Source organism: Neoarius graeffei, chromosome 2, assembly GCF_027579695.1.
Source record: "Neoarius graeffei isolate fNeoGra1 chromosome 2, fNeoGra1.pri, whole genome shotgun sequence".
NCBI lineage: Eukaryota > Metazoa > Chordata > Actinopteri > Siluriformes > Ariidae > Neoarius > Neoarius graeffei.
In genome coordinates, this window is record NC_083570.1 from 17,115,634 (window position 1) to 17,142,605 (window position 26,972).

A 26,972-nucleotide genomic window follows, 5' to 3' on the forward strand; every position below is an offset into this window, starting at 1 on the left:
GGATGGGTGGACATTTTGGGGATGGATTTGGGGATATGTGGGTATATTGGGGAGGACATGTTAGGATGGATGGATGGATGGATGGATGGGTGGACAGGTTGGGGGATGGATGAATGGATATGTTGGGTGGACATGTTGGGGGGATGGATGGATATGTTGGCTGGACATGGGGGATGGATGGATGGATGGATGGATGGATGGATGGATGGATGGATATGTTGGCTGGACATGGGGGGATGGATGGATATGTTGGCTGGACATGGATGGATGGATATGTTGGCTCGACATGGGGGGACGGATGTTTTGGGTGGACACGTTGGGGGGACGGATGTTTTGGGTGGACACGTTTGGGGGACGGATGTGTTGGGTGGACACGTTTGGGGGACGGATGTGTTGGGTGGACACGTTTGGGGGACGGATGTGTTGGGTGGACACGTTTGGGGGACGGATGTGTTGGGTGGACACGTTTGGGGGACGGATGTGTTGGGTGGACACGTTTGGGGGACGGATGTGTTGGGTGGACACGTTTGGGGGACGGATGTGTTGGGTGGACACGTTTGGGGGACGGATGTGTTGGGTGGACACGTTTGGGGGACGGATGTGTTGGGTGGACACGTTTGGGGGACGGATGTGTTGGGTGGACACGTTTGGGGGACGGATGTGTTGGGTGGACACGTTTGGGGGACGGATGTGTTGGGTGGACACGTTTGGGGGACGGATGTGTTGGGTGGACACGTTTGGGGGACGGATGTGTTGGGTGGACACGTTTGGGGGACGGATGTGTTGGGTGGACACGTTTGGGGGACGGATGTGTTGGGTGGACACGTTTGGGGGACGGATGTGTTGGGTGGGCACGTTTGGGGGACGGATGTGTTGGGTGGGCACGTTTGGGGGACGGATGTTTTGGGTGGGCACGTTTGGGGGACGGATGTGTTGGGTGGGCACGTTTGGGGGACGGATGTTTTGGGTGGGCACGTTTGGGGGACGGATGTTTTGGGTGGGCACGTTTGGGGGACGGATGTGTTGGGTGGGCACGTTTGGGGGACGGATGTTTTGGGTGGGCACGTTTGGGGGACGGATGCTTTGGGTGGGCACGTTTGGGGGACGGATGCTTTGGGTGGACACGTTTTGGGGACGGATGCGTTGGGTGGACACGTTTTGGGGACGGATGCGTTGGGTGGACACGTTTTGGGGACGGATGCGTTGGGTGGACACGTTTGGGGGACGGATGCGTTGGGTGGACACGTTTGGGGGACGGATGCGTTGGGTGGACACGTTTGGGGGGATGGATGGGGATATGTGGGTATATTGGGGAGGATATGTTGGGATGGGGGATGGATGGATATGTTGGGTGGACATGTTGGGGGATGGATGGATATGTTGGGTGGACACATTGAGGGGGATGGATGGATGGACGGACTTGTAGACATGGCGGGATGGATAGGTGGACATGTGGATATGTTGAGGGGGATGGGTGGGTGGACATGTGGATATGTTGGGGGATGGATATGGGGGGATATGTTGGGTATATTGGGGAGGATGGAGTATATGTGGATATATTGGGGAGAATATGTTGGGATGGATGGATGGGTGATATGGTGGGGGATGGATCGGGGATATGTGGGTATATTGGGGAGGACATCGGGGATATGCTGGGCATATTGGGGAGGATATGGGGGATATGTGGGTATATTGGGGAGGACATGGGGGATATGCTGGGCATATTGGGGAGGATATGGGGGGATATGTTGGGATGGGTGGACATGTGGATATGTTGGGGGATGGATGGGGGATATGCTGGGCATATTGGGGAGGATATGTTGGGATGGATGTGTGGATATGTTGGGGATGGATGGGTGGATATGGTGGGGGGCTGGATGGGGGGATATGTAGATATATTGGGGAGGATATGTTGGGATGGATAGATTGGTGGGCATGTTGGGGGATGGATGGATGGATGCGTGGATATGTTGGGGCGGATGGATGGGTATATCAATGGATGGATAGATTCCCCCTCCTCCAAAAAAGATGATTTTTAGAAAATGTATAATTGGTGATGAACTCCATGAATGGGTGCCAGAATTCACTGTGCTTGTTTCAGAAAGTGAGGTTTTTCTTTAAGTGGCGGTTGTTGTTTTTTTGTTTTTGTTGTTGTTGTTGTTGTTTTAAATAAGTTTGGTGTAGTTTGATTGGATTAAGTTACAATTTGGATAAATAAAACTAAGATGTTTCCAAATTATTAATCCCAACCTTGATAATTATTAACACCTAAATGATAAATTCATTCATAAATTAGTAATTTAATTCGTAATTAAACTTAGTTTGCAGTTTTCTTAATATATTCCAGTCTCTTGAATGTTTTTTTTTATTTTGATCCTTTGTAACTTTTTTAATTATATATGGTACGATTAATGTTAATGCTTTATTTACATTTATTTTTTGTGTTGTATGAGTTAAAAAAAACCCACCCTACCCCCACCACTTTAACATGATAAAGTTTCATGTAAACTTTAATTACTAAATAAGTTTTGTAGTCACTTTATTAAATGGTCCGTAGCATGTTTGACGTAATGTCCGCTAGAGGGCGCCACATGACTAAATAGCTGCACTCTTCTCACCTTGTCTCTAAACTGTCTCTCTTCACGCTGGATTTACTCTTTGTGTAGAGTTCTCTTTCCCCACTCTTGCTCTCTTTTTGGAAAAGTTGCGCTGAATTTTTCAACAGAATTAATTTAAAAAATGAAGCTTTTCTGAATTTGTCTTCTGTATGGTGATATTTTGTTTGTAAGTGCAGGACAGATTTAGTTTTTGTGGTCTGTTGACAGGTTTATGATGCTTACACACCCACAGCATCTTTTCCCTTCACACACATGAGCGCTAAAGGGACGTTTTGGTGTTTCTCGGACGAAAACGAAATAACCTGTTCTCACGTAGTACAACCCCAATTCCAAAAAAGTTGGGACAAAGTACAAATTGGAAATAAAAATGGAATGCAATAATTTACAAATCTCAAAAACTGATATTGTATTCACAATAGAACATAGACAACATATCAAATGTCGAAAGTGAGACATTTTGAAATTTCATGCCAAATATTGGCTCATTTTGAAATTTCATGACAGCAACACATCTCAAAAAAGTTGGGACAGGGGCAATAAGAGGCTGGAAAAGTTAAAGGTACAAAAAAGGAACAGCTGGAGGATCAAATTGCAACTCATTAGGTCAATTGGCAATAGGCCATTAACATGACTGGGTATAAAAAGAGCATCTTGGAGTGGCAGCAGCTCTCAGAAGTAAAGATGGGAAGAGGATCACCAATCCCCCTAATTCTGCGCCGACAAATAGTGGAGCAATATCAGAAAGGAGTTCGACAGTGTAAAATTGCAAAGAGTTTGAACATATCATCATCTACAGTGCATAATATCATCAAAAGATTCAGAGAATCTGGAAGAATCTCTGTGCGTAAGGGTCAAGGCCGGAAAACCATACTGGGTGCCCGTGATCTTCGGGCCCTTAGACGGCACTGCATCACATACAGGCATGCTTCTGTATTGGAAATCACAAAATGGGCTCAGGAATATTTCCAGAGAACATTATCTGTGAACACAATTCACCGCGCCATCCGCCGTTGCCAGCTAAAACTCGATAGTTCAAAGAAGAAGCCATATCTAAACATGATCCAGAAGCGCAGACGTCTTCTCTGGGCCAAGGCTCATTTAAAATGGACTGTGGCAAAGTGGAAAACTGTTCTGTGGTCAGACGAATCAAAATTTGAAGTTCTTTATGGAAATCAGGGATGCCGTGTCATTCGGACTAAAGAGGAGAAGGACGACTCAAGTTGTTATCAGCGCTCAGTTCAGAAGCCTGCATCTCTGATGGTATGGGGTTGCATTAGTGCGTGTGGCATGGGCAGCTTACACATCTGGAAAGACACCATCAATGCTGAAAGGTATATCCAGGTTCTAGAGCAACATGTGCTCCCATCCAGACGACATCTCTTTCAGGGAAGACCTTGCATTTTCCAACATGACAATGCCAAACCACATACTGCATCAATTACAGCATCATGGCTGCGTAGAAGAAGGGTCCGGGTACTGAACTGGCCAGCCTGCAGTCCAGATCTTTCACCCATAGAAAACATTTGGCGCATCATAAAACGGAAGATACGACAAAAAAGACCTAAGACAGTTGAGCAACTAGAATCCTACATTAGACAAGAATGGGTTAACATTCCTATCCCTAAACTTGAGCAACTTGTCTCCTCAGTCCCCAGACGTTTACAGACTGTTGTAAAGAGAAAAGGGGATGTCTCACAGTGGTAAACATGGCCTTGTCCCAACTTTTTTGAGATGTGGTGTTGTCATGAAATTTAAAATCGCCTAATTTTTCTCTTTAAATGATACATTTTCTCAGTTTAAACATTTGATATGTCATCTATGTCCCATTCTGAATAAAATACGGAATTTTGAAACTTCCACATCATTGCATTCCGTTTTTATTTACAATTTGTACTTTGTCCCAACTTTTTTGGAATCGGGGTTGTAGTTTATTACTTTAAATGATGAGAGATACATTGGGTTTAGATGTTTAGTTATAATGATATTTACAGTATGTGTTCTCATAGTAATCTAATAGCGACATCGAGCATGTTCTTTGATACAATTTGCGTGCGTAAGTCTTTTTAAAAACTTCTTGCTGAATGGGTAAATTCTAGATATGAACGAGGCTAGCGAAGTTTTATTGACTTGCTTATCTATGTTGCATTTTTTTATTAATAATTTCTCGCTGCTGCCATATTGGCTCCTGATTTAAGCTAGTTAACGAGCTAGCTAGCTAGCTAGCTATTTAGACTTCATTAAAATAGCCATAATCGAATAATTTTTTTTTTTAAGTTTTAAAAGTCCAAGAAACTATTAAAATGGCAGTAAGAACATCTTTTCAGCTTTAATGCCATAAAACAGCAACAAATCTATATTAAAAAAAAAAAAGTAAATAAGTATTAAGAAGCTAGCTTGGCTAGTACGTGTTGTAAAACTAGCTGGATGTTTTGAGACAGATAATGAGGTCTGAAACATTTGCATGTTAAAAAAAAAAAGCTTTGAGTTTAATTTTAATAGTTCATTCTAGAAAGCTGTTTGATAGCTAGCTAGATACTTGAGCCTAGCTTGATTTAGCCCTTATTAGCAAGCTAGAATGAGCTAGCTAATGGCTAAGAAGTATTTTTCAGTACATGAAATGTACTTGTGACACTGTATCTTGTAAGATGGCCATGTGGCTGATTCAGAACCAGTAACTGAACAATTGAGTTTGTGTGTGTGTGTTTTTTTTTGCCTGAGGGAGTGTGTTTATTTGCATGTGTGTGTGTCTTGAGGCACTTCTGCTGTGGTTTTTTCCCGCCGTTAACTGCTTCCTCACGGCTACAATGGAGCGGTTCTTTAGGGAAGTGAGACAGCTCACCTGTTCCTCCACTCGCCTCTGTCTGAGGAGACCAGCACTTCCCTCTCAGGCGCCCGAAACAGAACGAAGTGGCTTTCGGTGACACTCAGGACCGTTACGGCAAAACGCCTCACAAACACACACGCACACTAGCCGAGGATGTACAAGTGAAATATAGGAACTTGCTCCTTCTCACTCACAATTGACTGAATAAACAACGGCACTGTGTGTGTGTGTGTGTATACACTTATTCAAAGACGTAGACTGGATTCAACTCTAAACCAATGTACATAAAGCAGGAGCTGTGAAAGTGATGGGCAGCAGACTGATAAAAGCAAAAAACAAGCCTCGGGATCATTTCAGCTCCTTACGCTTCTATATAATTTTAATGAAGTGTTTCTATAGCTTGCGTTGTTACATATCATATCATGCCCACTTCCTGCTTTTAAAACATTATATTATTAATATAAGTTTCGTCCATCACTAACGTGTAACCCTTTTGAGCCGTCATGACAAATTTCACTCATACTTTCATCAAACGTACATCACATGTGCAGTCCTAGCACAGTCCATTTCTGAAGTCTTTGACATTTCTATAGACTAATAATCAATTATAAAAAACAAACCAGCAAAGTAACGTCCTTAAAGTCATGTCATTAAAGTAGTAGTAAGTGCCCTTGGTTATAGTATGTGTCCTGATAGTAATAATACATGTCATTAATGTAGTAGTAGTCGTGTCCTAAAACTAGTAAGTGACATTAAAGGAGTAATAAATATTAAGAGGACATGCCCAAAAAGTCATAAGTGTTAAATTAATATAATATTAAAGTAATAAAAAGTAATGTCCTTAAAGTAATAACTGGTGTCATAAGTGCTAAAGTAGTAATAAGTGTCCTTTAAAGACATGTACTATAACTTTGTTCTAATGTTCGATGTGCCCTTAAAGAAGTAATAAATGTTCTTAAATTAATAGCAAGTGTGCTTAAAGTAGTAATGTGTGCGTATAGTATTAACTAGTGTCAAGTGTGTAAAGCGGTAGTAAGTGCGCGTGTAATATTAACTAGTGTCATAATAGTGCGTAAAATAGTCGTCAGTATGCGTATAGTAAGTGCACATAAAGTAGTATGTGTGCGTAAAGTAGTAACTAGTGTCATCACAAGTGCATAAAGTAGTAGCAAGTGTGCATAAAGTTGTAACTAGTGTCATAAGTGTGCATAGTAGTAACTGGTATGTATGCGTAAAGTAGTAGTAAGTGCACATAAAGTAGTAATTAGTGTCATAAGTGCGTGAAGTAGTAACTAGTGTCATGTGCGTAAAGTAGTATGTGTGCATGAAGTAGTAACTAGTGTCATCACAAGTGCATAAAGTAGTAGCAAGTGTGCATATAGTAAGTGCACAAAGTTGTAACTAGTGTCATAAGTGTGTAAAGTAGTAGCAAGTGTGCATATAGTAAGTGCACAAAGTTGTAACTAGTGTCATAAGTGCATAAAGTAGTAAGTGCACATATAGTAGTAACTAGTATGTGTGCGTAAAGTAGTAGTCAGTGCGCATAAAGTTGTAACTAGTGTCATAAGTACTAAAGTAGTAGTAAGTGCACATAGTAGTAACTAGTGTCACAAGTGCGTAAAGTAGTAAGTGCACATAGTAGTAACTGGCATGTGTGCGTAAAGTAGTAAGTGCACATAGTAGTAACTAGTGTCATAAGTGCTAGAGTAGTAGTAAGTGCACATAGTAGTAACTAGTGTCATAAGTGCGTAAAGTAGTAAGTGCACATAGTAGTAACTGGCATGTGTGCGTAAAGTAGTAAGTGCACATAGTAGTAACTAGTGTCATAAGTGCGTAAAGTAGTAAGTGCACATAGTAGTAACTAGTGTCATAAGTGCTAGAGTAGTAGTAAGTGCACATAGTAGTAACTAGTGTCATAAGTGCTAGAGTAGTAGTAAGTGCACATAGTAGTAACTAGTGTCACAAGTGCGTAAAGTAGTAAGTGCACATAGTAGTAACTAGTGTCACAAGTGCGTAAAGTAGTAAGTGCACATAGTAACTAGTGTCACAAGTGCGTAAAGTAGTAAGTGCACATAGTAGTAACTGGCATGTGTGCGTAAAGTAGTAAGTGCACATAGTAGTAACTAGTGTCATAAGTGCGTAAAGTAGTAAGTGCACATAGTAGTAACTAGTGTCATAAGTGCTAGAGTAGTAGTAAGTGCACATAGTAGTAACTAGTGTCATAAGTGCGTAAAGTAGTAAGTGCACATAGTAGTAACTAGTGTCACAAGTGCGTAAAGTAGTAAGTGCACATAGTAGTAACTAGTGTCACAAGTGCGTAAAGTAGTAAGTGCACATAGTAGTAACTAGTGTCACAAGTGCGTAAAGTAGTAAGTGCACATAGTAGTAACTGGCATGTGTGCGTAAAGTAGTAAGTGCACATAGTAGTAACTAGTGTCATAAGTGCGTAAAGTAGTAAGTGCACATAGTAGTAACTAGTGTCATAAGTGCTAGAGTAGTAGTAAGTGCACATAGTAGTAACTAGTGTCATAAGTGCGTAAAGTAGTAAGTGCACATAGTAGTAACTAGTGTCACAAGTGCGTAAAGTAGTAAGTGCACATAGTAGTAACTAGTGTCACAAGTGCGTAAAGTAGTAAGTGCACATAGTAGTAACTAGTGTCATAAGTGCGTAAAGTAGTAAGTGCACATAGTAGTAACTAGTGTCACAAGTGCGTAAAGTAGTAAGTGCACATAGTAGTAACTAGTGTCACAAGTGCGTAAAGTAGTAAGTGCACATAGTAGTAACTAGTGTCACAAGTGCGTAAAGTAGTAAGTGCACATAGTAGTAACTAGTGTCACAAGTGCGTAAAGTAGTAAGTGCACATAGTAGTAACTAGTGTCATAAGTGCGTAAAGTAGTAAGTGCACATAGTAGTAACTGGCATGTGTGCGTAAAGTAGTAAGTGCACATAGTAGTAACTAGTGTCATAAGTGCTAGAGTAGTAGTAAGTGCACATAGTAGTAACTAGTGTCATAAGTGCTAGAGTAGTAGTAAGTGCACATAGTAGTAACTAGTGTCATAAGTGCGTAAAGTAGTAAGTGCACATAGTAGTAACTAGTGTCACAAGTGCGTAAAGTAGTAAGTGCACATAGTAGTAACTAGTGTCACAAGTGCGTAAAGTAGTAAGTGCACATAGTAACTAGTGTCACAAGTGCGTAAAGTAGTAAGTGCACATAGTAGTAACTAGTGTCACAAGTGCGTAAAGTAGTAAGTGCACATAGTAGTAAGTGCACATAGTAGTAACTAGTGTCACAAGTGCGTAAAGTAGTAAGTGCACATAGTAGTAACTAGTGTCATAAGTGCGTAAAGTAGTAAGTGCACATAGTAGTAACTGGCATGTGTGCGTAAAGTAGTAAGTGCACATAGTAGTAACTAGTGTCATAAGTGCTAGAGTAGTAGTAAGTGCACATAGTAGTAACTAGTGTCATAAGTGCGTAAAGTAGTAAGTGCACATAGTAGTAACTAGTGTCACAAGTGCGTAAAGTAGTAAGTGCACATAGTAGTAACTAGTGTCACAAGTGCGTAAAGTAGTAAGTGCACATAGTAGTAACTAGTGTCACAAGTGCGTAAAGTAGTAAGTGCACATAGTAGTAACTAGTGTCACAAGTGCGTAAAGTAGTAAGTGCACATAGTAACTAGTGTCACAAGTGCGTAAAGTAGTAAGTGCACATAGTAGTAACTAGTGTCACAAGTGCGTAAAGTAGTAAGTGCACATAGTAACTAGTGTCACAAGTGCGTAAAGTAGTAAGTGCACATAGTAGTAACTAGTGTCATAAGTGCGTAAAGTAGTAAGTGCACATAGTAGTAACTAGTGTCATAAGTGCGTAAAGTAGTAAGTGCACATAGTAGTAACTGGCATGTGTGCGTAAAGTAGTAAGTGCACATAGTAGTAACTAGTGTCATAAGTGCGTAAAGTAGTAAGTGCACATAGTAGTAACTAGTGTCATAAGTGCTAGAGTAGTAGTAAGTGCACATAGTAGTAACTAGTGTCCTAAGTGCGTAAAGTAGTAAGTGCACATAGTAGTAACTAGTGTCACAAGTGCGTAAAGTAGTAAGTGCACATAGTAGTAACTAGTGTCACAAGTGCGTAAAGTAGTAAGTGCACATAGTAACTAGTGTCACAAGTGCGTAAAGTAGTAAGTGCACATAGTAGTAACTAGTGTCATAAGTGCGTAAAGTAGTAAGTGCACATAGTAGTAACTAGTGTCATAAGTGCTAGAGTAGTAGTAAGTGCACATAGTAGTAACTAGTGTCATAAGTGCTAGAGTAGTAGTAAGTGCACATAGTAGTAACTAGTGTCACAAGTGCGTAAAGTAGTAAGTGCACATAGTAGTAACTAGTGTCACAAGTGCGTAAAGTAGTAAGTGCACATAGTAACTAGTGTCACAAGTGCGTAAAGTAGTAAGTGCACATAGTAGTAACTAGTGTCACAAGTGCGTAAAGTAGTAAGTGCACATAGTAGTAACTAGTGTCACAAGTGCGTAAAGTAGTAAGTGCACATAGTAGTAACTGGCATGTGTGCGTAAAGTAGTAAGTGCACATAGTAGTAACTAGTGTCACAAGTGCGTAAAGTAGTAAGTGCACATAGTAGTAACTGGCATGTGTGCGTAAAGTAGTAAGTGCACATAGTAGTAACTAGTGTCACAAGTGCGTAAAGTAGTAAGTGCACATAGTAGTAACTAGTGTCACAAGTGCGTAAAGTAGTAAGTGCACATAGTAGTAACTAGTGTCACAAGTGCGTAAAGTAGTAAGTGCACATAGTAGTAACTAGTGTCACAAGTGCGTAAAGTAGTAAGTGCACATAGTAGTAACTAGTGTCATAAGTGCGTAAAGTAGTAAGTGCACATAGTAGTAACTAGTGTCATAAGTGCTAGAGTAGTAGTAAGTGCACATAGTAGTAACTAGTGTCATAAGTGCGTAAAGTAGTAAGTGCACATAGTAGTAACTAGTGTCACAAGTGCGTAAAGTAGTAAGTGCACATAGTAGTAACTGGCATGTGTGCGTAAAGTAGTAAGTGCACATAGTAGTAACTAGTGTCATAAGTGCTAGAGTAGTAGTAAGTGCACATAGTAGTAACTAGTGTCATAAGTGCGTAAAGTAGTAAGTGCACATAGTAGTAACTAGTGTCACAAGTGCGTAAAGTAGTAAGTGCACATAGTAACTAGTGTCACAAGTGCGTAAAGTAGTAAGTGCACATAGTAGTAACTAGTGTCACAAGTGCGTAAAGTAGTAAGTGCACATAGTAGTAACTGGCATGTGTGCGTAAAGTAGTAAGTGCACATAGTAGTAACTAGTGTCACAAGTGCGTAAAGTAGTAAGTGCACATAGTAGTAACTAGTGTCACAAGTGCGTAAAGTAGTAAGTGCACATAGTAGTCATAAGTGCGTAAAGTAGTAAGTGCACATAGTAGTAACTGGCATGTGTGCGTAAAGTAGTAAGTGCACATAGTAGTAACTAGGTGTCACAAGTGCGTAAAGTAGTAAGTGCACATAGTAGTAACTGGCATGTGTGCGTAAAGTAGTAAGTGCACATAGTAGTAACTGGCATGTGTGCGTAAAGTAGTAAGTGCACATAGTAGTAACTGGCATGTGTGCGTAAAGTAGTAGTCAGTGCACGTATAGTAGTGACTAGTGTCATAAGTGCGTAAAGTAGTAACTAGTGTTGCAAGTGTATATAAGTAGCAAGTGTGCGTGTAGTAACTAGTGTCTTAAGTAAGTGCTAAAGTAGTTGTGTGTGTGTGTGTAAAGTAATAGGAAGTGCGCATATAGTAGTAATTAGTGTTGTAAGCGCGCATAAAGTAGTAATATGTGTCTTTCAAGGACACTTAACTTTAAGTTCTAGTTTGTGCCCTTAAAGTAACAGTAAGTGTGGAGTTAATAGTGAATAAACTAAATGCACCCCGTGGATCCTGAGGGAAACGGGATTTCACTGCACTGTCCACTTGCAGATGGATGTACTGACAGTAAAGCTCTCTTGAATCGTGAGCTGTAAGTGCCTTTAGAGTAGGAACAAGTATGTTTAGAGGAATGAACGTTTACAGTAATCTTAGATTACATATAATTGTGATCGGAGGGATTACTGGAACTCGGGTCTGTTATAAATAGTGATTTGTTTTTATTCATATCGCTGTCTTTATATCAGCTCTCTCTCTCGCTGTTCATCAGCTCTGACTTCACTTACTTTCTCTTGCTCACTCTCTGTCCTTTTCCTTTCACTGCTGTCTGTCCTGTGTCCAGATCTGTCTATCCTCTTCTCTCACTCCTTCCTGACAACTTTTTCTTTCCTTCGCATTTGTTTTTCCTTTGCTTGCTCATTCTCTCTCTCGCTCCCTTCCTTCGCTTACGCTTTCTCCTTCTTTGTTATTGATTTTTCTATTTACTCCTTTCTATTTCTACTTACTTTTCTCTGTTTCGTTCTTTTTTGTTTCTTCCTGTTTTGATTTTTCTATCTGCCCATCTGTCCTCCTATGGTCTCTCTCTCTCTCTCATCTTGTCTTGTTTGTCCTGTGCTATAATGCTTTCCTTCCCTGGAGTCTCGTAGACATTAATCCTTTGTGATGACACTCGACCTTGCTGAAAGACTTCTGCGCGTGTGTGTGTGATATCACCCTGAGCTACCCCTCATCTCTCTCTCTCTCTCTCTCTCTCTCTCTCTCTCTCTCTCACACACACACACAGGTACAGCCTGGCTCGTTTTGACGATGATCATGTACATCGCGCTGTCACAACATCTCGAGTGTGAAGCCGTGCTGCTCAGTTGCAACCGGAGCCTGCGGGGGAACCGAGCTCTCGTCGTGCCTTTAACTCTGACTGCAAGAGAGCAGTGAAGCCCCGCCTACAGCTGGAGGCGGAGCTTATGTAGCTCCAGGCTATGGCTCTACTAGACTCATTGCTCGAGGGGCTCATGGGCCATCTGGTGTCCCCACTGAAGCCCTAAAGGCTTAGAACTGACCCCCAACGACAGGCAGAGAGACACAGACCCACTAAACCCGGAAACACACAAGTCAAGGACAAGCACATTGACATCACACAGCAGGAGCGAAAAGTTGGAGGAATTAAAAAAAAACCAAATAAATAAAAAAGTAAATAATGTTTCAACAAACAAACCAAAAAGCTATTTTAAAGGTGGATGACGAGGTCAAAGTTCATCGTTTAAATTTCACGTTGCATTTGATGAGCCACGTTTTACCGAAGGGAAAAAAAACCCCAAACCTCGGAGTCTTTATGTAAATCGCGTTCGTGCAGTCGCAGCGCGTCCACGTCATGTCACACTGACAGCAAATTGTAAGAAGAGTCGTTTCCATGGAGACGCACCCAACACCTCAACGTCTCTTCAGAGAGAAAGTATGCGAAACTATTCTCTCCTGTTTCTAAAGTCCTGACGTTCCACTGCTCGCTGCCTCGACCTGGGAACGCCGCTGTCATTTATCCCTCAGGGGAGTTCTCCCCCCAGCTGCTAATGATCAGGTTGATAAAGACGTAAAGCCCGTAATTACAGTGATTTCCACTTGACATGAATGCAGCATCGTTTACAAAGTGAAGATATCACACACACGCAAACTTAGGGGTTTTATTTTAAAGGACTATTTGATTATTAAGTGCAACAAGCGAGAGAAGGAATTAATTTCAGAAGTGTGTCGCAGTGCATCAGTGATGAATTCATTAGAGAGAGAGAGGAGTGTGTGCGCTTCATTCTCTTTTCTTTGTTCCTTTTGTTTTCTTTTTGCTCTTTTCTTTCTTCATCTGTCTGTTTCATTTGTTTGTTCCATTCATTAAACCATTTTCTTTCTTTCTTTCTTTCTTTCTTTCTTTCTTTCTTTCTTTCTTTCTTTCTTTCTTTCTCTTATTTTTGTTCCATTCGGTCTGTCTTTCTTTACATCCACCTTTCTTCCTTTCTTTCTTTCTTTCTCTCTTTCTTTCTTTCATCTCATCTCTGGGATTTCTTTTCATTCACCATTCTTTACTCCTTTAATTTTTCTTTTTTTTGCGCTCTCTCTCTCTCTCTCTCTCTCTCTCTCTCTCTCTCATATATCTCTTTGGGCTTTCTTTTTTTGTTCTCTCTCGTATATCTCTTTGGGCTTTCTTTCTTTGCTCCTTTAATATTTCTCTCTCTCTCTCTCTCTCTCTCTCTCTCTCTCTCTCTCATATCTCTTTGGGCTTTCTTTCTTTGCTCCTTTAATTTCTTTCTCTTTTTGCTCTCTCTCTCTCTCTCTCTCTCATATCTCTTTGGGCTTTCTTTCTTTGCTCCTTTCATTTCTTTCTTTTTTCCTCTCTCATCTCTTTGGGCATTCTTTCTCATTTATTTGTTCTTTCATTCCCCCTCCCCCATTTCTATGGGATTTCTTTTCATTCACCATTCTTTGCTCCTTTTCATTTCTTTCTTTTTTTGCTCTCTCTCTCTCTCTCTCTCTCATCTCTTCGGGCTTTCTTTCTCATTTATTTGTTCTTTCTTTCTTTCTTTCTTTCTTTCTTTCTTTCTTTCTTTCTTTCATTTTTTGCTCTCTCATATCTCTTTGGGCTTTCTTTCTTTGCTCTTTTAATTTCTTTCTTTTTTGCGCTCTCTCTCTCTCTCTCTCTCTCATATCTCTTTGGGCATTCTCTCATTTATTTGTTCTTTCATTCCTCCCCCCATTTCTATGGGTTTTTTTTTCATTCACCATTCTTTGCTCCTTTTCATTTCTTTCTTTTTTGCTCTCTCTCATCTCTTCGGGCTTTCTTTCTCATTTATTTGTTCTTTCTTTCTTTCTTTCTGAAGTCCTCCATGGATTTAATTTAAACTTAAAGAAGTTTAAAAAACTTTAAATTAAAACAATAATTACTTCTAAGTTGAGTGAGTGTTGATTTTTATAATATAAACTGATGTTCTATTCATTTGCTCCTTTCCAGATGTTGTGCAGTCATAGCACAGTGTGCTCACCCCCACATTGAGCTCCATAGAGGAGGTGGAGGAGTTTATTATTATTATCATTATTATTATTATTATTTATTATATCTAGTGGGAACTGCAGTGAGTGCTAATCGAAGCCCACTGGGCCAGGAATCCTGCTGCCCCATGCTCAGGGGAGAAGCCGTGTGCAGGACAGTTAATGACAGGGTTGCCAGGTTGTGGGTTTTTCTGCCAAACCGGCCACAAAGATCTTGCATTTTAGCGCAAATAACCAGAATGGAATGTCATCGGTTTCTGCAAACGACGGTAGAGCGGAAGTGTGGACAGTGTGTCTGATGGACCAAAGCATCTCTGTTGTAAGATATGAGGAGAAGGAGCTCCGTATTGTACCGGTCCTAATTCCGGAACCAGTTACAGGTATTTTTGGTGGTTGATGTATGAGGTCAAATCTCAACTGCTGTAAATTACGGGGTGAGTTCTGTGTAAACTAGTGAACGGTGTATTTATGGTTAGGAAGTGCATATATTTATTTTAATAATTCTATTGTGTGTTTGGCCTCAAGTCTGGAATCGCTGAACCGCGTGTGTGTGTGTGTGTGTGTGTGTGTGTGTGGGAGAGGGAGTGTGTAAGGATTACCTGTTCATGCCGAACTACTCTTGGAGGGAAGCCGAGTCTGTCTGTGTAGTACTGTTTGTCCAGTTACGGTTGTACACTCGCTGTGTGCCTGAGTGCTCAAAACTGATATGCATATATCTGGCCGTGTGTGTGTGGGGTAGGAGTTGTTGGCCGTTTTATTATGTAAATCACCTGCTTTAGAAAAACAGCCCTTCTGTTCCTCTTTGTCTCTGTGTGTGTGTGTGTGAGAGCACACGCACAACCAATACACTTAATTTACATGTTGCTTCCTTGAGAAGAAACAAACACACTCGAAAAGAAAAACGAGTTTCCATTTCAATAAAGCTCTCAAGTACAAGTCCTGTCTGTCTGTCTGTCTCTCCATCTGTCTGTTATTGAGATGACTAACAAAGGTATGTGTGTGAATATTAAAACAATCAGTAATAATTCCAGTCGTAACAGATAATTCTCAACCTCTCACGCTGTACCTGTCAATCATGCAGAAGTGGGCGGGATATCGGAGGAGACGGCGGCGTGTGATTGGTGGAGTTTCGGAGCACTTCTCTTTGAGCTTCTAACAGGAAAGGTACGAGTGTTCTCAATCAGGTCCTCTTCTGCATTCTGTAGTGTTTCCTACAACACCGATGTCTTGCTTTTTAATTTTCTTTTCTCTTTTTCCTTTGCCTTCATGTCCTGCACTCTTTCTTTTCTCTCTCTCTCTCTCTCACACACACACACACACACACACACACACACACACAGCGCGTGCATCTCAGACATGCAGAGGAAACAAAATGTTTTTCGTTAATGTACGTAATGTAATATATTACGGTTTGCTCATTGTCTGAGTCCATATATGGTCATGACAATAAGATTGGACATAGAGAACGTTGGGTAAAACGGAATATTTGTAACATTATGAACTTAGTTGCTAATATGCTGTGGGGTTTTTTTCCCATTACATTTGCATACATTAATTATAATTATTTTATTTATATATTAATAGCTCACCACTTTCTTGGTAATCCTGTCAGAAATCTTGCCAGGTTAGCTTCTGCTAGCTAGCTGCTTAGCATTAGCAGTTAATATTGAGCATTTACAAAAATTATTTTATTAATCCAGTCAGAAATCCTGTCAGGTTAGCTGGTAGTTTAGCATTAGCAGTAAATATTGAGCATTTACAAAAATCCTGTCAGGTTAGCTTATGTTAGCTAGCTGGTTAGCATTAGCAGTAAATATTGAGCATTTACAAAAATCCTTTTAATAATCCAGTCAGAAATCTTCTCAGAAATCTTGTCAGGTTAGCTGGTAGTTTAGCATTAGCAGTGAAGATTGAGCATTTACAAAAATCCTGTCAGGTTAGCTTATGTTAGCTAGCTGGTTAGCATTAGCAATAAATATTGAACGTTTATAAAAATCCTCTCAGAAATCTTGTCAGGTTAACTTTTATGTTAGGTAGTTGTTTAGCATTAGCAGTGAATATTGAGCATTTACAAAATCCTCTTAGTAATCCTGTCAGGCTAGCTGGTTGTTTCGCATTAGCAGTGAAGATTGAGCATTTACAGTCATCTTGTCAGGTTAGCTTATGTTACCTAGCTGGCTAGCATTATCAATAAATATTGAACATTCACAAAAACCCTCTCAGAAATCCTGTCAGGTTAGCTTATGTTAGTTAGCTGGTTAGCATTAGCAATAAATATTGAACGTTTTATAAAAATCCTGTCAGGAATCCTCTCAGAAATCTTATCAGGTTAGCTTCTGTTAGCTGGTTGTTTAGCATTATCAGTGAAGATTGAGCATTTACAAAAATCCTATCAGGTTAACTTCTGCTAGCTAGCTGCTTAGCATTAGCAGTTAATATTGAGCATTTACAAAAATCCTTTTTTTAATCCAGTCAGAAATCCTGTCAGGTTAGCTGTTAGTTTAGCATTAGCAGTAAATATTGAGCATTTACAAAAATCCTGTCAGGTTAGCTTATGTTAGCTAGCTGCTTAGTATTAGCAGTAAATATTGAGCATTTACAAAAATCCTGTCAGGTTAGCTTCTGCTAGCTAGCTGCTTAGCATTAGCAGTTAATATTGAGCATTTACAAAAATCCTTTTTTTAATCCAGTCAGAAATCCTGTCAGGTTAGCTGGTAGTTTAGCATTAGCAGTAAATATTGAGCATTTACAAAAATCCTGTCAGGTTAGCTTATGTTAGCTAGCTGGTTAGCATTAGCAGTAAATATTGAGCATTTACAAAAATCCTTTTAATAATCCAGTCAGAAATCTTCTCAGAAATCTTGTCAGGTTAGCTGGTAGTTTAGCATTAGCAGTGAAGATTGAGCATTTACAAAAATCCTGTCAGGTTAGCTTATGTTAGCTAGCTGGTTAGCATTAGCAATAAATATTGAACGTTTATAAAAATCCTCTCAGAAATCTTGTCAGGTTAACTTTTATGTTAGGTAGTTGTTTAGCATTAGCAGTGAATATTGAGCATTTACAAAATCCTCTTAGTAATCCTGTCAGGCTAGCTGGTTGTTTCGCATTAGCAGTGAAGATTGAGCATTTACAGTCATCTTGTCAGGTTAGCTTATGTTACCTAGCTGGCTAGCATTATCAATAAATATTGAACATTCACAAAAACCCTCTCAGAAATCCTGTCAGGTTAGCTTATGTTAGTTAGCTGGTTAGCATTAGCAATAAATATTGAACGTTTTATAAAAATCCTGTCAGGAATCCTCTCAGAAATCTTATCAGGTTAGCTTCTGTTAGCTGGTTGTTTAGCATTATCAGTGAAGATTGAGCATTTACAAAAATCCTATCAGGTTAACTTCTGCTAGCTAGCTGCTTAGCATTAGCAGTTAATATTGAGCATTTACAAAAATCCTTTTTTTAATCCAGTCAGAAATCCTGTCAGGTTAGCTGTTAGTTTAGCATTAGCAGTAAATATTGAGCATTTACAAAAATCCTGTCAGGTTAGCTTATGTTAGCTAGCTGCTTAGTATTAGCAGTAAATATTGAGCATTTACAAAAATCCTGTCAGGTTAGCTTCTGCTAGCTAGCTGCTTAGCATTAGCAGTTAATATTGAGCATTTACAAAAATCCTTTTTTTAATCCAGTCAGAAATCCTGTCAGGTTAGCTGGTAGTTTAGCATTAGCAGTAAATATTGAGCATTTACAAAAATCCTGTCAGGTTAGCTTATGTTAGCTAGCTGGTTAGCATTAGCAGTAAATATTGAGCATTTACAAAAATCCTTTTAATAATCCAGTCAGAAATCTTCTCAGAAATCCTGTCAGGTTAGCTGATAGTTTAGCATTAACAGTGAAGATTGAGCATTTATAAAAATCCTGTCAGGTTAACTTATGTTAGCTAGCTGGTTAGCATTAGCAATAAATATTGAACATTTTATAAAAATCCTCTCAGAAATCTTGTCAGGTTAACTTTTATGTTAGGTGGTTGTTTAGCATTAGCAGTGAATATTGAGCATTTACAAAATCCTCTTAGTAATCCTGTCAGGTTAGCTGGTTGTTTCGCATTAGCGGTGAAGATTGAGCATTTACACTCATCTTGTCAGGTTAGCTTATGTTACCTAGCTGGCTAGCATGATCAATAAATATTGAGCATTCACAAAAACCCTCTCAGAAATCCTGTCAGGTTAGCTTATGTTAGTTAGCTGGTTAGCATTAGCAATAAATATTAAACGTTTATAAAAATCCTGTCAGGAATCCTCTCAGAAATCTTACCAGGTTAGCTTCTGTTAGCTGGTTGTTTAGCATTATCAGTGAAGACTGAGCATTTACAAAAATCCTGTCAGGTTAGCGTATGTTACCTAGCTGGTTAGAATTAGCAGTAAATATTGAGCATTCACAAAAACCCTCTCAGAAATCCTGTCAGGTTAGCTTATGTTAGCTAGCTGGTTAGCATTAGCAATAAATATTAAACGTTTATAAAAATCCTGTCAGGAATTCTCTCAGAAATCTTACCAGGTTAGCTTCTGTTAGCTGGTTGTTTAGCATTAGCAGTGAAGATTGAGCATTTACAGTCATCCTGTCAGGTTAGCGTATTAGTTAAAACTAAACTCATTAGGTTAATTGCGAACAGGTCAGTCACATGACTGGGTATGAAAGAGCCTCCCAGAGAGGTGGAGTCTCTCAGAAGTAAAAATGGGGCGGAGTTTAGCACTGTGTGAAAGAAACAAGTTGCTGGCATTAAATTCAAAATGAACATATATATATATATATATACACACACACACACAGAGTGGCATGCAAAAGTTTGGGCACCCTTGCTGAAAATGTCTGTTACTGTGAATAGTTAAGTGAGCAGATGATGAACTGATCATCTAAAGGCAAAGACGAGACATTTCTTTTCAGTGTTTTCTGCAAGATGTGTGTATTTATTTTTGTTTTGTATAATTGGAGAGTGAAAAAAGAAAAGGAAGACCATGTGAAAGTTTGGGCACCCCAATACATTTGAGTTCTCAGGTAACTTTTACCAAGCTTCCAGACCTTAATTAGCTTCTTGAGCTGTGGCTTGTTCAAATTCTCCGTTAGGAAAGGTCAGATGATGCAGATTTCAAAGCTGAATAAATTCTCTGACTTCTCAAACTTGTCCCTAAAATCAACAGCCATGGACTCCTCCAAGCAACTCCCTCGCATTCTGAATAATAAAATAATTGACGTTCACAAAGCAGGAGAAGGCTACAAGAACGTAGCAAAGTGTTTTCAGGTAGCTGTTTCCTCAGATTGTAATGTTATTAAGAAATGGCAGTTAACAGAAACAGTGGGGATCAAGGTGAGGTCTGGAAGATGAAGAAAACTTTCTGAAAGAACTGCTCGTTGGATTGCTCGAAAGGCGAATAAAAACCCCTGTTTGACTGCAAAAAACCTTCAGAAAGATTTAGCAGACCCTGGAGTGGTGGTGCACTGTTCTGCTATGCAGCGACACCTGAACAAATATGACCTTCATGGAAGAGTCATCAAAAGAAAATTGTTCCTGCGTCCTAGCCACAAAATTCAGCATCTGAAGTTTGCAAATGAACATCTAAATAAGCCTGATGCATTTTGGAAACAAGTCCTGTGGACTGATGAAATCAAAATAGAACTTTTTGGCCACAATGAACACCTCTCCAACTCTGAAGCATGGGTGTGGATCGATCATGCTTTGGGGTTGTGTTGCAGCCAGTGGCACAGGGCACATTTCATTAGTCGAGGGAAACATGGATTCGAATAAATACCAGAAAATTCTGGAAGCAAACATCACACCATCTGTAAAAAAAAAAAAGTTGAAGTTAAAAAGAGGATGGGTCCTACAATAAGACGATGATCCGAAACACACCTCAAAATCTACAATGGAATACCTCAAGAGGCACAAACTGAAGGTTTTGCCCTGGTCCTCACAGTCCCCTGGCCTAAACATCATTGAAAATCTGTGGATAGATCTCAAAAGAGCAGCGCATGCAAGACAGTCCAAGAAACTTGTAGAACTGGAAGCCTTTTGCAAGGACGAATGTATGAAAATCCCCCAGGTAAGAACTGAAAAATTATTAGCTGGCTACAAAAAGTGTTTACAAGCTGTGATACTTGCCAAAGGGGGTGTTACTAAGTACTGACCATGTCAGGTGCCCAAACTTTTGCTTTCAGGTCCTTTTCATTTTTTGGTATTTTACACCTGTAAATGATGGAAAGAAAAATGTCTCATCTCATCTCATCATCTCTAGCCGCTTTATCCTTCTACAGGGTCACAGGCGAGCTGGAGCCTATCCCAGCTGACTACGGGCGAAAGGCGGGGTACACCCTGGACAAGTCGCCAGGTCATCACAGGGCCGACACACAGACAACCATTCACACTCACATTCACACCTACGGTCAATTTAGAGTCACCAGTTAACCTAACCTGCATGTCTTTGGACTGTGGGGGAAACCGGAGCACCCGGAGGAAACCCACGCGGACACAGGGAGAACATACAAACTCCACACAGAAAGGCCCTCGCCGGCCACGGGGCTCGAACCCGGACCTACTTGCTGTGAGGCGACGGCGCTAACCACTACACCACCGTACCGCCCAAGAAAAATGTCATCTTGCGGAAAATATTAAAGAAATGTGTCGTCTTTACCTTTGTGCCTTTTGGTGATCAGTTCATCTTCTGCTCACTTAACTATTCAAAGTAACAGACATTTTCAGCAAGAGTGCCCAAACTTTTGCATGCCACTGTATGTGTATGTATGTGTATATATAAACAGTAAAATTTCTCACATATGTTGTCATTGTACTATTTTCAGTGAAGTCCAGGGTTTCTATGATTTTGCAGGTCATCACACTCCGTTTTTATTTCCAGTTTACACACAGTCCTGACTTTTATGGAAACAGGGTTGTGTGAAAATACACTCATGAAGTCCGACACCTTTCATCAGCTGATGATGAATTTTAGATTCATTTTTGTGTGTGTGTGTGTGTGTGTAGTCCCTTCAGCAGTGCCACCCCGCTGGAATCAGCAGACACACATCGCTGAATATTCCAGACTTTGTGTCAGAAGAGGCCAGGTCCCTGCTGGAACAGGTGTGTGTGTGTGTTTACAGCAGAAATGTTGGCTGTGTGAAAAATGAAATGATGATAAATCAGTGTTTATATTTCTGTATTGGAAATATGATTAGTTCAATGTATTTTGATTATTCTTTCTTTTGTTTGACCTTTCGTTATTTCTTTTTCTCTTTTCTTTGTCATTGCCTTTCTTTCTTTCTTTCTTTCTTTCTTTCTTTCTTTCTTTCTTTCTTTCTTTCTTTCTTTCTTTCTTTCTTTCTTTCTTTCTTTCTTTCTGATATTTCTCTCCTTTTGCTTTCTCTTTATCTCTTGATCTTTTCTATCTTCATTTATTTATTTGGATTTATTTTCCTGATTTTGTCCTCAATGTAAATGATGGTTGGCGTTGATTGATTGATTTGATTTATTTTCATTTTCTACTTTATATATTGCTTTCTTGTTTGCCTTTTTTCTACTTTACTTGTCTTTCTCTCTCCCTTCTTCCTTCCTTCTGAATTCACACTGTATGTTAGGTGAATGGTGTATGTACATACATACATTTTTGTGTGTGTGTGTTTTTCCAGTTGCTGCAGTATAACCCTGTAGAACGACTTGGTGCGGGTGTCGGAGGAGTGGAGGATATCAAATCACATCCCTTCTTTGCTCATGTGAACTGGCCTAACTGAATTGGCCAGAGGCCAAAGGTCACCCGTGTTACTGACTGAACTGAGAGCTGAATTGCTGCAAAACACTCTCCCTCCCACCTATCTATCTAGTTAGCTAGCTAGCTATCTTGTGTGTGTGTGTGTGTGTGTGTGTGTGTGTGTGTGTGTGTATCCTGAGAGAAAGAAGCTAATCAAATCAACTGTCTTCTCACTGCACTGAAGACTCATCCTACACTGTCGTTCCTAAACACGCTGATATCCAGGATAAAGAGTAACTTTCCCATCATGCACTACGAGTCCCTGTGACACGTTTTACTGCACCATTCATTCATTCATCTTCATGACATGATACAGTGGTGCAGAATGATGATCCTGTTTCAAATGGTTGTGCTGTTAAAAGAAACGTTCAGTGTCTACAGTTTCGCACTGGAGCTGAGAGTAACTAAAGGAATGGTGCTAATAACTAATGGAAGCTTATCCATCTTTATTATTATTATTATCATCATCATTGCGTAAACTGCCTAAATGTCACGTGATTATTAAAAAGTCGTACTACATAAAGTTAAGTTTGTTTTTAAACTTTATACCTTATCGATACATGACACCCGCTTGAATTTCCGACGACTGGTGTAACTTTAGCTAAATATCATTTTAGTTAGCACTTTTCGAGCTACTTCGGAAGCTAGCGAGTTAGCAAGCTAGCATGTTAGGTTGCAACATAGCAAGTCATTATGTCGAAGGAAATGAGTGCAAACCAACAAGGGAATTGTAGATGAGCAGGTTTCTATAAACCAAAACACTCTTTGTGCTGCTAACGAAACAACACTCAACTAGCGACAAGCTTCCCTTAATTGCTAGCTGCATAGCTTTAGTACAAATCTAAAAACGAAAACGTAAGTGGAAATCGGAAATGTTCTGACATAAAAATGAACGTTTCACTCAAGTAGGATTTTAGTCGAAGTAGGAAGTAATGTACGTTTGTCATTTTCCTGCTTGGAAACATTTTTTATATCAGGTTTTGTGTGTGTGTGTGTGTGTGTGTGTGTGTGTGTGTGTGTGTGTGTGTGTGTTGGAACATTTAAAAAAAAAAAGGCCTGAAGTCAGAGATCAAATACCCTCCCTTTCTTTTTTTTACCCTCTATTTATTTCACATTTGCTCCAGAACCCAACTTGTGCAGTATTACATTACATTAAATATCACTTAAGTAGATCATAGCCAATTTGAGTTATTATTTTTATCATTAATATTGTTATTATTAAATGTGCATTTTTATTTTGCACTTGACCAAGGTCAACTTGTGAACAAGTCCTAATTTTGGGTGTAATTATATAAACTAGATGATGAATATTGAAGACTATTTAACATGCCCTGCTCACGTGACCCTTTATTAGCTTCCACTTTGCACTTGGAGTAGAAAAAAGGGGTCAAGGGGTCCGAAATTTGAATAAAATTTCAAAGCATTCAGTTCCAAAGATCACTGAAACCACCCTTAAATAAATAAATAATAAACCACAGATATATGACGAGGTCTGGTTGGACGGTGAAGGAGAGCTGAGCTGAAATCTGAACACGCACTTCATATGGAAATACTACTACTACTACTACTACTACTAATACATTTTAAAATACAGTACAACAGGGTTGTAAAGTCTGAGTCATATGTTAAATCCAGCATGAATACACAATTTATTATTTTATAATTATCGAGTGAAGTTCTCATATTTCCTTTTCACACACTATTAGCTTAACTTTTTTTAATCGTTACAGTATTCTGCAAAAGTCCTGTAAAATTCCTAAGGTGAAAATGCTTTCAAAAAAGAATGGGAAGAGTTTATGAATATGAACAACCTTTAAAAAGAGTCGAATCAAGTTTGCTGTCATTTTGCCTTTTCTCTCAAACTGCATCAGTTAAAAAAATTTAACAAGGCAGACTTTTGGAAAAATTATTTGCTTTTTTTTTAAGTAAAAAATGATTTTTCAAAAGACAGTTTTTGCAGAAAAGCTAAGTTGAAATGTATAAAATGTTTCTGATGTGTATAATTATGCAAATATATTATGTACAGTGTGTATAATTATACAGTATAAAACAATTTGTTTTTTTTTTTTCTGTTTTTTTTTTTTTTTTTTAATTAAATGAACTGACTCAGATTTTGGGACTCTTGTGTAGATCAGTGTTCTATGGTTTACATTTGTAACTATATATGAGCATGCAGAAAGTGTGTGTATGTGAGAGAGATGAATTTGCTCAGATGGGTTGTGTGTGTGGTGTGAAATATAAAAGACAAAAAACTGAAATACTGTAAAATAAAAGAATTCCTGATACCAAGGCATTAAAAAAGTGAATGTTGAATAAACGTCCAGTTCATGAATTCTGCGTAATCATTATCTTTCCACATACTATGCATACGTTCTTGATATTTTTGCAAATATGTTGTTTACCAAACTCTCTTTTGCACTTTTTTTTTTAAAACCATGAGTTATTTATCAATAATTTATAATTAAAGTTATAGCATGACAAGACATGATGTGCATGGTGTGACGGAGCGCGACTATAGCTGGATTAATTGTGCTAGTTTTCCCATTGGTTTGATTTTCATTGTTAACTTTTTTTTTTAAACTTTGAAGCTGTGTATTTTTCTAAATCAGTAAAAAATAATTTTTTTTAATGTTAACTTACAAATTTCTATGCTGAAATTGGACCATAAGTATCCACCGACTCCATTTACTCATGATGTAATGTTGCAAATTTTAAGGAAATTAAATTCTTCTTGTTCTTGCCTGCAAATGAGCTGAAAGTATTTTGAGACTAGTTTACAAGTCACTGAAACTAGTGACATCACATCATATATTTTAGCATATTTATTTATTTAGTAGGCTTTATATCATATAACGTATAATATAAAAATATAAGATGAGACAGAACTGAGGATCAGAATATAAATAAACCCCTGTCTCTCAACCCCTGTCAGGCTCCATAAATATTTAATATTTTAATATTTTATCTTTACTGAAGATTTTACAAGTAACTCACACGGTTAAAATTTTAAAACGTCACTTCTCTCGTTTTCTTCTTTTTGTGTGTATGGGATAGATTTCAATTTCCATTGTTTTCAATCTTTTAAAAGATTTATTCCTTTTAAGCCACGTTATTTTGCCAATAATTACAATTTCTTTATTTAGTGAAGAACGCCACATTGTCATTTAGATCATTACCCAACACTGTCTTTGTTAAAACTTGTGATCCCCCGCCCTTTATGTTCCCTCGTGCTCTGGATTTCCAGTAAATAATTAATTACCCACCTGATGTGAGTGTTTGGTGAGATGTTTTTAAATCTGGGCCCAGTGGTTGTATGGTGTTTTAGTCAAACTGGTGTGTGTGTGTGTGTGTGAGAGAGAGAGAGAGAGATGCCCAGGGCGGCTCAGCTGCCTTTTATCAGCCTGTGTATGAGCCTAACACTCTATAACAGCAGCTCTTAAGGAATGTCATCACTCCTTACAATTGAAGAAAACTGACACACACGTGTGTGTAAAGTGAAGAGAGGAGACCCAAGGGTTTGTGAAAACATTTCACGCTCTTCTCTTCCACCATGGATCCATCCCTCAGGTACGAAGTTGGTGATGTTTCTACATCACACGATATGAATCATGCTACCGTTTTATTTCATTGAGATTTTAGTGCTATTTTTAAAAAAATTATATATATATATATATATATATATATATATATATATATATATATATATATGTATATATGGGGTGGCACGGTGGTGTAGTGGTTAGCGCTGTCGCCTCACAGCAAGAAGGTCCGAGCCCCGTGGCCGACGAGGGCCTTTCTGTGCAGAGTTTGCATGTTCTCCCCGTGTCCACGTGGGTTTCCTCTGGGTGCTCCGGTTTCCCCCACAGTCCAAAGACATGCAGGTTAGGTTAACTGGTGACTCTAAATTGACCGTAGGTGTGAATGGTTGTCTGTGTCTATGTGTCAGCCCTGTGATGACCTGGTGACTTGTCTAGGGTGTACCCCGCCTTTCGCCCGTAGTCAGCTGGGATAGGCTCCAGCTTGCCTGCGACCCTGTAGAACAGGATAAAGTGGCTAGAGATAATGAGATGAGATGAATATACACAATATTGTTTACAAAACTAGTAAGTGCACTAATTAACCACTGGGGGGGAAAGTAGCCCAATTATCCCAAAAAGAATTCTGTAATACCAACACTCCTTTCATGGTTCTTTGGTTCAATGTTGAACCCAACAAGAGTGTTCTACAGAGAACCCTATTAGGAGGACATGTATGCTTAAGCCATTTTTAAAGAAAGCTCAAAGTAACAGGCCAGTTTTGATGATAATGTAATTGACCGGTTCTTATTTTTTTTTAATATATAAGCGACTTTTTGTTTGTTTGTCTTGAGCTAACGTTGTCATTTCTTGACGGATTTTCACCAAATTTGGCAAGTAGGTCGGGGGATGACCCGGAATTTTGCAGATATCAACAAAATTCATGGAGGTCCCTGGGGGGCACAACATCCACCCACCCACCCTCCCTCCCTCAATGCTTTTCATGTTACATTTATCGACACACACTCTTGACAGATCTTCACTAAACTTGGCACGCAGGTACAGGAGAGAGCCACAATTTGGCAGAACTCAGAAATTCCATATTTGGGTCCCCGGTGGGCCCCTGGGTGGTGGATGTTTGGATTTTTGTTTGTCTTGGGTTAACATCACTTCTTGACAGATCTTCAACAAATTTGACATGGAAGTCTGGGGGCAACCTAGAATTACCTGCTAGTACTGTATAATAATAAATTGCTGTTTGTACCAAAC

General features: G+C 39.3%; 1 protein-coding gene across 3 annotated transcripts in view; it reads left to right on the forward strand.

Moving 5' to 3' along the window:
* Window positions 1-24,520, forward strand: part of rps6kc1 (ribosomal protein S6 kinase polypeptide 1) — a 71,907-nt gene extending 47,387 nt beyond the window's left edge. The window contains exons 14-16 of one of the 3 annotated variants that reach the window (XM_060913929.1): window positions 15,486-15,568; window positions 21,429-21,524; window positions 22,070-24,520. In XM_060913929.1, coding sequence (XP_060769912.1) covers window positions 15,486-15,568; window positions 21,429-21,524; window positions 22,070-22,171 — 281 coding nt within the window. In that variant the 3' untranslated portion in view covers window positions 22,172-24,520. Of the gene's footprint in view, window positions 1-12,158; window positions 13,272-15,485; window positions 15,569-21,428; window positions 21,525-22,069 lie in introns of those variants that run through there. The other 2 variants (XM_060913931.1, XM_060913930.1) reach the window with 2 other exon arrangements.
* The last annotated feature ends 2,452 nt before the right edge of the window (window positions 24,521-26,972 follow it).